The sequence below is a fragment of the Salmo trutta genome, chromosome 24 (assembly GCF_901001165.1).
Source record: "Salmo trutta chromosome 24, fSalTru1.1, whole genome shotgun sequence".
Taxonomy (NCBI): Eukaryota; Metazoa; Chordata; class Actinopteri; order Salmoniformes; family Salmonidae; genus Salmo; species Salmo trutta.
The window spans coordinates 39,083,564-39,095,665 of NC_042980.1; the positions used below are offsets into that span (position 1 = coordinate 39,083,564).

The 12,102-nt window shown below is 43.7% G+C and overlaps 1 protein-coding gene across 1 annotated transcript in view; it reads right to left on the minus strand.

Annotated features, from left to right (window-relative positions):
* The window catches only part of uxs1 (UDP-glucuronate decarboxylase 1), a 94,596-nt gene that overhangs the window by 64,875 nt on the left and 17,619 nt on the right, over positions 1-12,102 (minus strand). The window contains exon 5 of the mRNA XM_029712107.1: positions 1,136-1,196. Coding sequence (XP_029567967.1) covers positions 1,136-1,196 — 61 coding nt within the window. The remainder of the gene's footprint in view (positions 1-1,135; positions 1,197-12,102) is intronic.

The window sequence follows — 12,102 nt, forward strand, 5'->3', positions numbered from 1 at the left end:
GATCTAGTTCAGGATAACCACGACAGAGTAAGATGGATCTAGTTCAGGATAACCACGACAGAGTAAGATGGATCTAGTTCAGGATAACCACGACAGAGTAAGATGGATCTAGTTCAGGATAACCACGACAGAGTAAGATGGATCTAGTTCAGGATAACCACAACAGAGTAAGATGGATCTAGTTCAGGATAACCACGACAGAGTAAGATGGATCTAGTTCAGGATAACCATGACAGAGTAAGATGGATCTAGTTCAGGATAACCACAACAGAGTAAGATGGATCTAGTTCAGGATAACCACAACAGAGTAAGATGGATCTAGTTCAGGATAACCACGACAGAGTAAGATGGATCTAGTTCAGGATAACCACAACAGAGTAAGATGGATCTAGTTCAGGATAACCATGACAGAGGGAAGAAGGGAGAGAGAGCAAACTTTCAGTGTGTCCGAATCTGGGTAAAATCTTAACTTCAGATACAAGAGACAACTTCGGACATCTAACTTAGGCTGAGGTTAATAGAAAGCTGTTTATATTGAGATTGGGTAAGCAGCATTTCAGTCAGACAGACCTGTGCTGAAGCATAGGCCTAATCCCTAGTATGCCTTGAAGCTAGTTGCAGCTGGTTGTCCATTGAAGAGCAAGTGTAATATGTTAGGATAAGGGTCTAGCAGCCAGCCAGCCAGACACAACAGACCTGTCCTAAAGTGTAATCCCTAGTGGGAAATGATCAGATGTATAAGAGAGGATGTGTTTAGTATGGAACTCTGGATGAGGAGGTTTGCCAGCCAGACAACTCAGTGGGGAGTCAACTCAAGTGTCCAGTGAGCGGTGGCTTACGCAAGCCCAGGAAATCATGACCTTGTTGGGGCTCTCAGCCTCAGAGCAGCACCACAGGTGTATAGTAACGTACACACACTCATCTCACACACACACACGTTCCCTGACAGGATTTCAGCTCAGAGATCTGATCAAAAAGTATGATTCTCCACAGCGCAATGTCTACCACCTCAGATATATATATATATAAAAAAAAAAAACTGATGAATGTTTTAAGTCCAGGGTTCTGATCTCAGAGATAAGAGAGGAACGTGTGCGTGTTTGTGTGTGGGGTGTATGCATTTTGAAACACTCACCAAAATCCTTTTCCGATCCTTCTCTGAGAGGAACTTCACAGGGGGGTATTTCTGAGAGAAACTGGAAATCAGGATAAACATTCCAGAAATTAATCCTTTGATAGGAGGAAAGTACATTCATACAAATCAAAGCCATGAAATCCATCTATAAGTCATGTGTTAGCATCATGTTGATGAGAGCTGTAAGGCTACTGGGTCTATCATGCTGAGAGATGAGTAACAGTCCAGAACAGAACAGTAGAGGACTTCTTTAGGGACATCATCTGGGCTTATTATTAGGCTTGGCCCCTCTGGGTTAACACTGTGATTGTGGCAGGGAGCAGTGTGTGTCGTGACAGGGAACAGTGTGTGTCGTGACAGGGAACAGCGTGTGTGTCGTGACAGGGAACAGCGTGTGTGTCGTGACAGGGAACAGCGTGTGTGTCGTGACAGGGAACAGCGTGTGTGGCGTGACAGGGAACAGCGTGTGTGGCGTGACAGGGAACAGCGTGTGTGGCGTGACAGGGAACAGCGTGTGTGGCGTGACAGGGAACAGCGTGTGTGGCGTGACAGGGAACAGCGTGTGTGGCGTGACAGGGAACAGCGTGTGTGTCGTGACAGGGAACAGCGTGTGTGTCGTGACAGGGAACAGCGTGTGTGTCGTGACAGGGAACAGCGTGTGTGTCGTGACAGGGAACAGCGTGTGTGTCGTGACAGGGAACAGCGTGTGTGTCTGTGACAGGGAGCCGTGTGTGTGATTGTGGCAGGGAGCCGTGTGGGTCGTGACAGGGAGCAGTGTGGGTCGTGACAGGGAGCAGTGTGCGTCGTGACAGGGAACAATGTGTGCGTCGTGACAGGGAACAATGTGTGCGTCGTGACAGGGAACAATGTGTGCGTCGTGACAGGGAACAATGTGTGCGTCGTGACAGGGAACAATGTGTGCGTCGTGACAGGGAGCAGTGTGGGTCGTGGCAGGGACCAGTGTGGGTCGTGGCAGGGACCAGTGTGGGTCGTGGCAGGGACCAGTGTGGGTCGTGGCAGGGAGCAGTGTGGGTCGTGGCAGGGAGCAGTGTGGGTCGTGGCAGGGAGCAGTGTGGGTCGTGGCAGGGAGCAGTGTGGGTCGTGGCAGGGAGCAGTGTGGGTCGTGGCAGGGAGCTGTGTGGGTCGTGGCAGGGAGCAGTGTGGGTCGTGGCAGGGAGCAGTGTGGGTCGTGGCAAGGAGCAGTGTGGGTCGTGGCAGGGAGCAGTGTGTGGCGTGGCAGGGAGCAGTGTGTGGTGTGGCAGGGAGCAGTGTGTGGCGTGGCAGGGAGCAGTGTGATTGTGGCAGGGAGCAGTATGATTGTGGCAGGGAGCAGTGTGATTGTGGCAGGGAGCAGTGTGATTGTGGCAGGGAGCAGTGTGATTGTGGCAGGGAGCAGTGTGATTGTGGCAGGGAGCCGTGTGTGTGCGTGTGTGTCGTGGCAGGGAGCCGTGTGTGTGCGTGTGTGTGTCGTGGCAGGGAGCCGTGTGTGTGCGTGTGTGTGTCGTGGCAGGGAGCCGTGTGTGTGCGTGTGTGTGTCATGGCAGGGAACCGTGTGTGTGTGTGTCGGGGTAGGGGGCCGTGTGTGTGTGTCTCTCCTGGCCCTCCATATCCCCCCAGTGAAGACTGGGCCCCAGGGAAGACTGGGCCAGGAGTTGGAAAAACCACGTAACCAGAGTGACAACACTCTTTTCTTTGGGGAGTTGCAAACTATCTACCCACTAAACCCTTCAGAAGAGAGGGAGACATGTTCACTATTTCACCCTAATCACACAGCCCATTCAAGGTAATTGTGTTACCTAACAGAACACGAGTCATTCCCCCCTCTAAGGACTGATTTTGTGTGTGTGTGTGTGTGTGTGTGACGAATGTGTTTGAGTATGCATTGGAATATGTAGTTGAAGTCTGACGTTTACCACTCCACAAATGTCTTGTTAACAAACTATAGTTTTGGCAAGATGGTTAGGACATCTACATTGTGCATGACAATTTGACCCAAGTTAAACAATTTAAAGGCAATGCAACCAAATACTAATTGAGTGTATGTAAACTTCTGACCCACTGGGAATGTGATGAAATAAATAACAGCTGAAATAAATCTCTCTACTATTATTCTGACATTTCACATTCTTAAAATAAAGTGGTGATCCTAACTGACCTAACACAGGGTATTTTTACTTGGATTAAATGTCAGGAATTGTGAAAAACTGAGTTTAAATGTATTTGGCTAAGGTGTATGTAAACTTCCGACTTCAACTGTGTGTATGAATGATTTATTTCAGCTTTTATTTATTTCATCACACTCCCAGTGGGTCAGAAGTTTACATATACTCAATTAGTATTTGGTAGCATTGCCTTTAAAATTGTTTAACTTGGGTCAAACGTGTCAGGTAGTCTTCCACAAGCGTCCCACAATAAGTTGGGTGAAATTTGGCCCATTCCTCCTGACAGAGCTGGTGTAACTGAGTCAGGTTTGTAGGCCTCCTTGCTCACGCGCTTTTTCAGTTCTGCCCACAAATTTTCTATAGGATTGAGGTCAGGGCCTTGTGATGGCCACTCCAAGACCTTGACTTTGTTGTCCTTAAGCCATTTTGCCACAATTTTGGAAGTATGCTTGGGGTCATTGTCCATTTGGAAGATCCATTTGCGACCAAGCTTTAACTTCCTGACTGATGTCTTGAGATGTTGCTTCAATATATCCACATAATTTTCCTACCTCATGATGCCATCTATTTTGTGAAGTGCACCAGTCCCTCCTGCAGCAAAGCACCCCCACAACATGATGCTGCCACCCCCGTGATTCAAGGTTGGGATGGTGTTCTTCGGCTCGCAAGCCTCCCCCTTTTTCCTCCAAACATAATGATGGTCATTATGGCCAAACAGTCTATATTTGTTTCATCAGACCAGAGGATATTTCTCCAAAAAGTACAATCTTTGTCCCCATGTGCGGTTGCAAACCGTAGTCTGGCTTTTTTATGGCGGTTTTGGAGCAGTGGCTTCTTCCTTGCTGAGCAGCCTTTCAGGTTATGTCGATATAGGACTCGTTTTACTGTGGATATAGATAGTTTTGAACCTGTTTCCTCCAGCATCTTCACAAGGTCCTTTGCTGTTGTTCTTGGATTGATTTGCACTTTTCACACCAAAAGACGTTAATCTCTAGGAGACAGAACGCATCCCCTTCCTGAGCGGTATGACGGCTGTGTGGTCCCATGGTGTTTATGCTTGCATACTATTTTTGGTACAGATGAACGTGGTACCTTCAAGCATTTGGAAATTGCTCCCAAGGATGAACCAGACTCGTGGAGGTCTACAATTATTTTTCTGAGGTCTTGACCGATTTCTTTTGATTTTCCCATAATGTCAAGCAAAGAGGCACTGAGTTTGAAGGTAGGCCTTGAAATACATCCACAGGTACACCTACAATTAAGTCAATTAGCCTATCAGAAGCTTCTAAAGCCATGACATCATTTTCTGGAATTTTCCGAGCTGTTTAAAGGCACAGTCAACTTAGTGTATGTAAACTTCTGACCCACTGGAATTGTGATACAGTGAATTATAAGTGAAATAATCTGTCTGTAAACAATTGTTGGAAAAATTACTTTTGTCGTGCACAAAGTAGATGTCCTAACCGACTTGCCGAAACTATAGTTTGTTAACAAGAAATTTGTGGAGTGGTTGAAAAACAAGTTAATGACTCCAAACTTAAACTTCCAACTTCAACTGCATGCATGCATGTATGCATGTATTGGTATGCATGTATGCATGTATGTATGTATGTATGTATGTATGTATGTATGTATGTATGTATGTATTGGATTGCATGTATTGGTATGTATTGGTATGTATTTATGTATTGGTATGTATGTATGTATTGGTATGTATGTATATATGTATGTATGTATGTATGTATGTATGTATATATGTATGTATGTATTGGTATGCATGTATGTATGTGTGTGTGTGGGCGAGTGAGCAGTCTTTGTTGGGTCCTACAGTAGCCACACACCTCAACACAGCACTGGTAGTTTTTCCAGGAAAAAGAGGCAGGACCGAATCTGGGCAGCGCCTGCTATTCAGCATACCACAAGAAGGCAGGAGAAAACTGATTGATTTTTCCTGCTTCTCAGTCCTTCTCGCTCGCTACTGATTTGTCCCCCTCACTACTTATCTCTGAAAAATGTGCCGTTAGGGCGAAAATAGATTTCCATCCAATTTGGCCGTGTTTGGGCAAGACGGCAAGGTGAGAGTCTTTAAGAGGCGTACCCAGGAAGCTTGGAGAACTTAAAGTGGGGCAGACAGGTGCTCAGAGAGGCAGTGAGATGGGATTTAGTTCCATGATTAATCATGCCTGGGGACCTTGTGTGTGTGTGTGTGTGTGTGTGTGTGTGTGTGTGTGTGTGTGTGTGTGTGTGTGAGAGAGAGAGAGAGAGAGAGAGTTAGGCGGTATACCGTATACTAGGGTATTTGGAAATAGCCACGGTTTTCCAAAACCGTCAATATCGTTGAAACTACACTGAACCAAAATAGAAACACAACATGTAGTGTTGGTCCCATGTTTCACTAATGTGTTTACATCCCTGTTAGTGAGCATTTCACCTTTAAGATAATCCATCCACCTGACAACTGTGGCATATCAACAAGATGATTAATGATCATGCTGTTTACACAGGTGCACCTTGTGCTGGGGACAACAAAAGAACACTAAAAATGTGCCGTTTTGACACACAACGCCACAGAGGTCTCAAATTGAGAGTGTGTGCAATTGGCATGCTGACTGCAGGAATGTCCACCAGAGAATTTAATGTTAATTTCTCTACCATAATTTTAGAAAATTTGGCTGTATGTCCAACCCACCTCACAACCGCAGACCACGTGTATGGCGCCGTGTGAACAGAGCGCCCCATGGTAGCAGTGGGGTTATGGTATGGGCAGGCACATGCTACGAACAACGAACACAATTGCATTTTATCGATGGCAATTTGAATGCAGAGATACCACGACGAGATCCTGAGCCCCATTGTCGTGCCATACATCCGCCACCATCAGCTCATGTTTCAGCATGCACGGCCCATGTCGCAAGGATCTGAACACAACTCCTGGAAGCTGAAAATGTCCCAGTTCTTCCATGACCTGCACACTCACCAGACATGTCACCCATTGAGCATGCTTGGGATGCTCTGGATCGACAAGCGTGTTCCAGTTCACGCCAATATCCAGCAACTTCGCACAGCCATTGAAGAGAAGTGGGACAACATTCCACAGGCCACAGTCAACAGCCTGGTCAATGCTATGCGAATGAGATGTCATGCTACATGAGGCAAAAGGTGGTCACCTTTTTTTAAGATATCTGTGACCAACAGATGCATATCTGTATTCCCAGTCATGTGAAATCCATAGATTAGGACCCAATTTATTTATTCCTTATATGAACTGTAACTCAGTAAAATCTTTGAAATTGTCGCATGTTGCATTTATCTTTTTGTTCTGTATACTTTCTTAGAATTTTTTTTTTTAAATAAAATATGAATATTTGTTGCTACCTTTTAAGTAAACACCTGCAGTCAACTTGTGCAATACATTATGAGATTGCGTTCTTCATTTCACCTGTCACATCATTTTTCATAATGAAGCTTAACGGTATTTCTCCAGTCACATAGTGTTTGTTTACAAGCACACAACAACGAGAGACCAGAGCTTTGTGAGTCACTCACTGTTGTGCAACAATCGTCATGTGATCTAGTTACAGTACAGAGTTCATAACTAAATGTTTGCCTGCTAGATGTCTCATAACTATCAAGATAACTGTCTGAAATATGATAAATGCTCTGCAGTTGTGCATCTGGTTTGCTAATTTAGTAGATAGTTAGATATCTAGCTAAGTGGTTAGCTTCTTCTAAAACATGGGTGTCAAACTCATTCCATGGAGGGCCTAGTGTCTGTGGGTTTTTGGTTTTTCCTTTCAATTAAGACCTAGACAACCAGGTGAGGGGAGTTACTTAATAATTAGTGACCTTATTTCATCAACAAAAAAATACAAGACAGGAGCGAAGACCGCAGACACTCAGCCCTCAGTGGAATGAGTTTGACACATGTTCTAAACTCAAGCTTCAAGGTAACATCAGAGAGCCCCCTCCTGGATCAAGGGCCTCGCTGTCTAATATTTGTTTTGTCCGTGCAGCAAACTGTGTAGCATTTTTTAAGATAGTTGTATAAATTTGACCTGGAATGCCTGTCCTGTAAATACATTAGACCAGAGACTGTTAGCATTTAGCGTTCTCTGTGGGATTTTACAAGTGCTTGTTAGCATTGCTAACCATCGGATTTCGAAGGCTCATTGGTGGTTAAATAGCACCTTTTGTGTTCAGTGCCGGTATTACCGAATATCCCGGTATGGCACAAGGTCATTATGAAGGTATGAAAATCTGGATACCGCCCAAACCTAGTGTGTTTGTGTCTCTCTGTATGTGTGTGTGTGTGTGTGTGTGTGTGTGTGTGTGTGTGTGTGTGTGTGTGTGCATTCAAGATTGATTGATTGAGTGAGTGAGTGAGTGAGTGAGTGAGTGAGTGAGTGAGTGAGTGAGTGAGTGAGTGAGTGAGTGAGTGAGTGAATGAGTGAATGAGTGAGTGAGTCTGAAGGAAATAGGAGGTAAGTGAGTATAACTTCACAGCCAGGTAAATCTCATTGAGGTTGTAATGAGGTACAGTGCCCAACTCAAGGACTGCACAATGTGTCTGGAGGGCTATGATGAACAAGTATGCCCTTATAGATGGAGCAGTGTGAGCTAAGACCAAGTTTGTTCTTCACACCAAATAACCTAGTGGAATCAGATCTCCGCCTCAAGAGACTAGACTGCAGAGGGGACTTGGGGGGCACACACACCCCAATGACAGAAAGATACATCAACACCACTATCTGTTACCAAACTCCAACATGATCTTACCCCAATATTAACATTTACACCTACTATCGTCCAGAATGATTTAGGGTACAAAACCCACTATTCTCACAGGGCTTTGGTCTGCAGATGCACACAAACAGACCGGTATCCCTTCTTTCTTTGTCTTTCTGAAATAGTTGAGCATTCAGTCTTTGAACATCTCTCTCAGAATGATCTTCTTGACCCTAACTAGTCAGGTTTCAAGACAGGTCACTCAACTGAGACTGCTCTCCTCTGTGTCATGGAGACCTGCACTGCCAAAGCTAACCCTCTCTCCTCTGGTTCTCATCCTCCTAGATCATGGAGACCTGCACTGTCAAAGCTAACCCTCTCTCCTCTGGTTCTCATCCTCCTAGATCATGGAGACCTGCACTGTCAAAGCTAACCCTCTCTCCTCTGGTTCTCATGCTCCTAGACCATGGAGACCTGCACTGCCAAAGCTAAACCTCTCTCCTCTGGTTCTCATGCTCCTAGACCATGGAGACCTGCACTGCCAAAGCTGACCCTCTCTCCTCTGGTTCTCATGCTCCTAGATCATGGAGACCTGCACTGCCAAAGCTAACCCTCCCTCCTCTTGTTCTCATCCTCGTAGATCAGGGGTATCCAACAGGTAGATCGCAAGCTACGAGTAACTCATATCCCCACTATGAGTAGCTCACCAATCTAATCTGAAAGAAAGTACATGCATTTTTTTATGTGTTCCATCGCAAACTGTCATAAACATTAAAACCTGTTGGGGCTAGGGGGCAGTATTTGCACGGCCGGATAAAAAACGTACCCGATTTAATCTGGTTACTACTCCTGCCCAGAAACTAGAATATGCATATAATTAGTAGATTTGGATAGAAAACACCCTAAAGTTTCTAAAACTGTTTGAATGGTGTCTGTGAGTATAACAGAACTCATATGGCAGGCCAAAACCTGAGAAGATTCCATGCAGGAAGTGTCCTGTCTGACAATTTGTTGTCCTTCTAGGTTATCTCTATCAAAAATACAGCATCTCTGCTGTAACGTGACATTTTCTAAGGCTTCCATTTCTAAGGCTTCCATTGGCTCTCAGAATGCTCCAGAAAGTGGAATAAGAGCTCTGCAGTCTCTGGGCTAAGTACAGCAGTTCTGTTTCTTACTGGCCTGCCTGGGGACAGTGACACTGGAGATGCGCGTTCATGTGAATTCTCCATTTTGTTCTTTCAGTCTTTGAACGAATACAACGTCGCCCGGTTGGAATATTATCGCTATTTTACGAGAAAAATCGCATAAAAATGTATTTTAAACAGCGTTTGACATGCTTTGAAGTACGGTAATGGAATATTTCGATTTTTTTTGTCACGAAATGCGCCCGCGCGTCACCCTTCGGATAGTTACCAGAACGCACGAACAAAACGGAGCTATTTCAATATAACTATGGATTATTTCGAACCAAAACAACATGTGTTGTTGAAGTAGAAGTCCTGGGAGTGCATTCTGACGAAGAACAGCAAAGGTAATCCAATTTTTCTTATAGTACATTGAGTTTGGTGAGGGCCAAACTTGGTGGGTGTCAAATTAGCTAGCCGTGATGGCCCGGCTATCTACTCAGAATATTGCAAAATGTGCTTTCGCCGAAAAGCTATTTTTAAATCTGACACCGCGATTGCATAAAGGAGTTCTGTATCTATAATTCTTAAAATAATTGTTATGTATTTTGTAAACGTTTATCGTGAGTAATTAGGTAAATTCACCGGAAGTTTGCGGTGGGTATGCTAGTTCTGAACATCACATGCTAATGTAAAAAGCTGTTTTTTTATATAAATATGAACTTGATTGAACAAAACATGCATGTATTGTATAACATAATGTCCTAGGAGTGTCATCTGATGAAGATCATCAAAGGTTAGTGCTGCATTTAGCTGTGGTTTTGGTTTTTGTGACATACATGCATGCTTTGAAAATGGCTGTGTGATTATTTTTGGGAGGGTACTCTCCTGACATAATCTAATGTTTTGCTTTCGCTGTAAAGCCTTTTTGAAAACGGACAGTGTGGTTAGATTAATGAGAGTCTTGTCTTTAAAATGGTGTAAAATAGTCATATGTTTGAGAAATTGAAGTTATAGCATTTATGAGGTATTTGTATTTCGCGCCACACGATTCCACTGGCTGTTGACTAGGTGGAACGCAAGCATCCCGCCTTGCCCAGGGAGGTTAAGCTCCTGGCTACTTTCCAATCAAAGCCACATTGACATTATCCTAACCCTGGTTAGCCACTACTGGCATAAAAAGCCAAACGTAACACAATATCTGCTAATTAATTTCCAGCAATATTGCCCATGTCTGTTTTGTGCGCGCGTTTGTCTATCAGTCCGGATGTAGCCAGGTAGCGATGCTAATGATAACCGGCGTCTTGTGGGTAAACAGAAATACATTCCCCATAAACATTCTAAATGAAATGTAAACAGCAAAGTAGGATTATTTGACAAAACAAGACTATATCATGATTATTTGTATCAATTGGGTGGCCATTGTTGTGCAAAGATGACATGTTCTGCAGCAGTAGGCCTAACAGCAGAAACATCGCTAGACTGACACATTACGCTCTTGCTAGATGTACAATGGGGCGGCAGATTGCCTAGTCGTTGGACTAGTAACCGGAAGGTTGCAAGATCGAATCCCTGAGCTGACAAGGTCAAAATCTGTCGTTCTGCCCCTGAACAAGGCAGTTAACCCACTGTTCCTAGGCCGTCATTGAAAATAAGAATTTGTTCTAAACTGACTTGCCTAGTTAAATAAAGGTAAAATATATATTTTTTAAAACATAAAAAAAGGGGGAATTACACAAAAAATATATATAAATAAACAAACATTTTGGTTATTTTCCAGACCTAGAAAATGGTCTGATGTGATTTAAGCATTGATATGGACTCCCATTTTTGTTGTTTCTTTATGAATAATTGGTATATTCAGAAAAAAAATCCAAAACCACCAAAAATACAACTATGAGAAAACAGAATGAGAAAATACTAAATAAAAGTTATGGGGCCTGTCATGCCAAATTCTGTTTATTAACCATTATATTACCAGGTATATTGACAGAAAACACATACATTGTACACCAAGTACCCGGGGAAGAGATGAACGGTAGAGAAGAGAAGAATGAATAGCTCGCAATTTTTTTTTAAGTAGCTAAAAAATGGTTGGAAACCCCTGTCCTACACCTATCCGCTGCTTTCAACACCGTGAACCAGCAGATCCTCCTCTCCACACTCTCTGGGATGGGCGTCTCTGCACACTCTTGCATTGTATCCTACCTGGCATGTCGCTCCATGGAGAAGATCTGTGTCTGCACCACGTACTCTCACTACTGGTGTCCCCCAAGGCTCGGTTCTAGGCCCTCTCCTCTTCTCTCTATACACCAAGTCACTCGGATCCATCATTGCTTTCCGGATAACACAACTACTTTTCTCCTTCCCCACTTCTGACGCCCAGGTGGTAGTGCTGAGCGATTAGTGTTTTTTGAGGTTGGTTCAGTTCGGGTTAAATTAATTATGAAATAATGACATTAAAAATATTTTTAAGTGGAAATTCCAAAACAGTGAACATTCAATTACCCAAAACATTCAAAACATTCCATTGTCTTTGTCAGTTAAACATTGGGTAGACATCAATAGAAAAATAGGAAATGATTATTAAATAACACACTATTTCAGTTGTGTATATGACTTAGTTTTTATTTGATTACTTTATTATTTTGAATTCCTTAAAGTCATTATCTCATCTCTACTCAGGCAGTAGCAACCAGCCATCCATCCATCTAGGGTTACCTCCGTGGTCCCCATACTGTACTGTCTTTAGTCATCCTTTTAGCTAGCCTGCCTAAGTATACTGCAGAGCTGTCTGACAAATTCATTTTATTAGTTTTTAAAGAAGATAAGGCGTACTTTCAAACTCTCTCTATCCTGCCTCTCGTTGTTGTGTTGTGCACGTTCCTCTCTCATGCGGTCAGTGTGTATCTAACCTAACTTTGCAGGTGTAAAATTATCTATCTCTGTCCGAGGC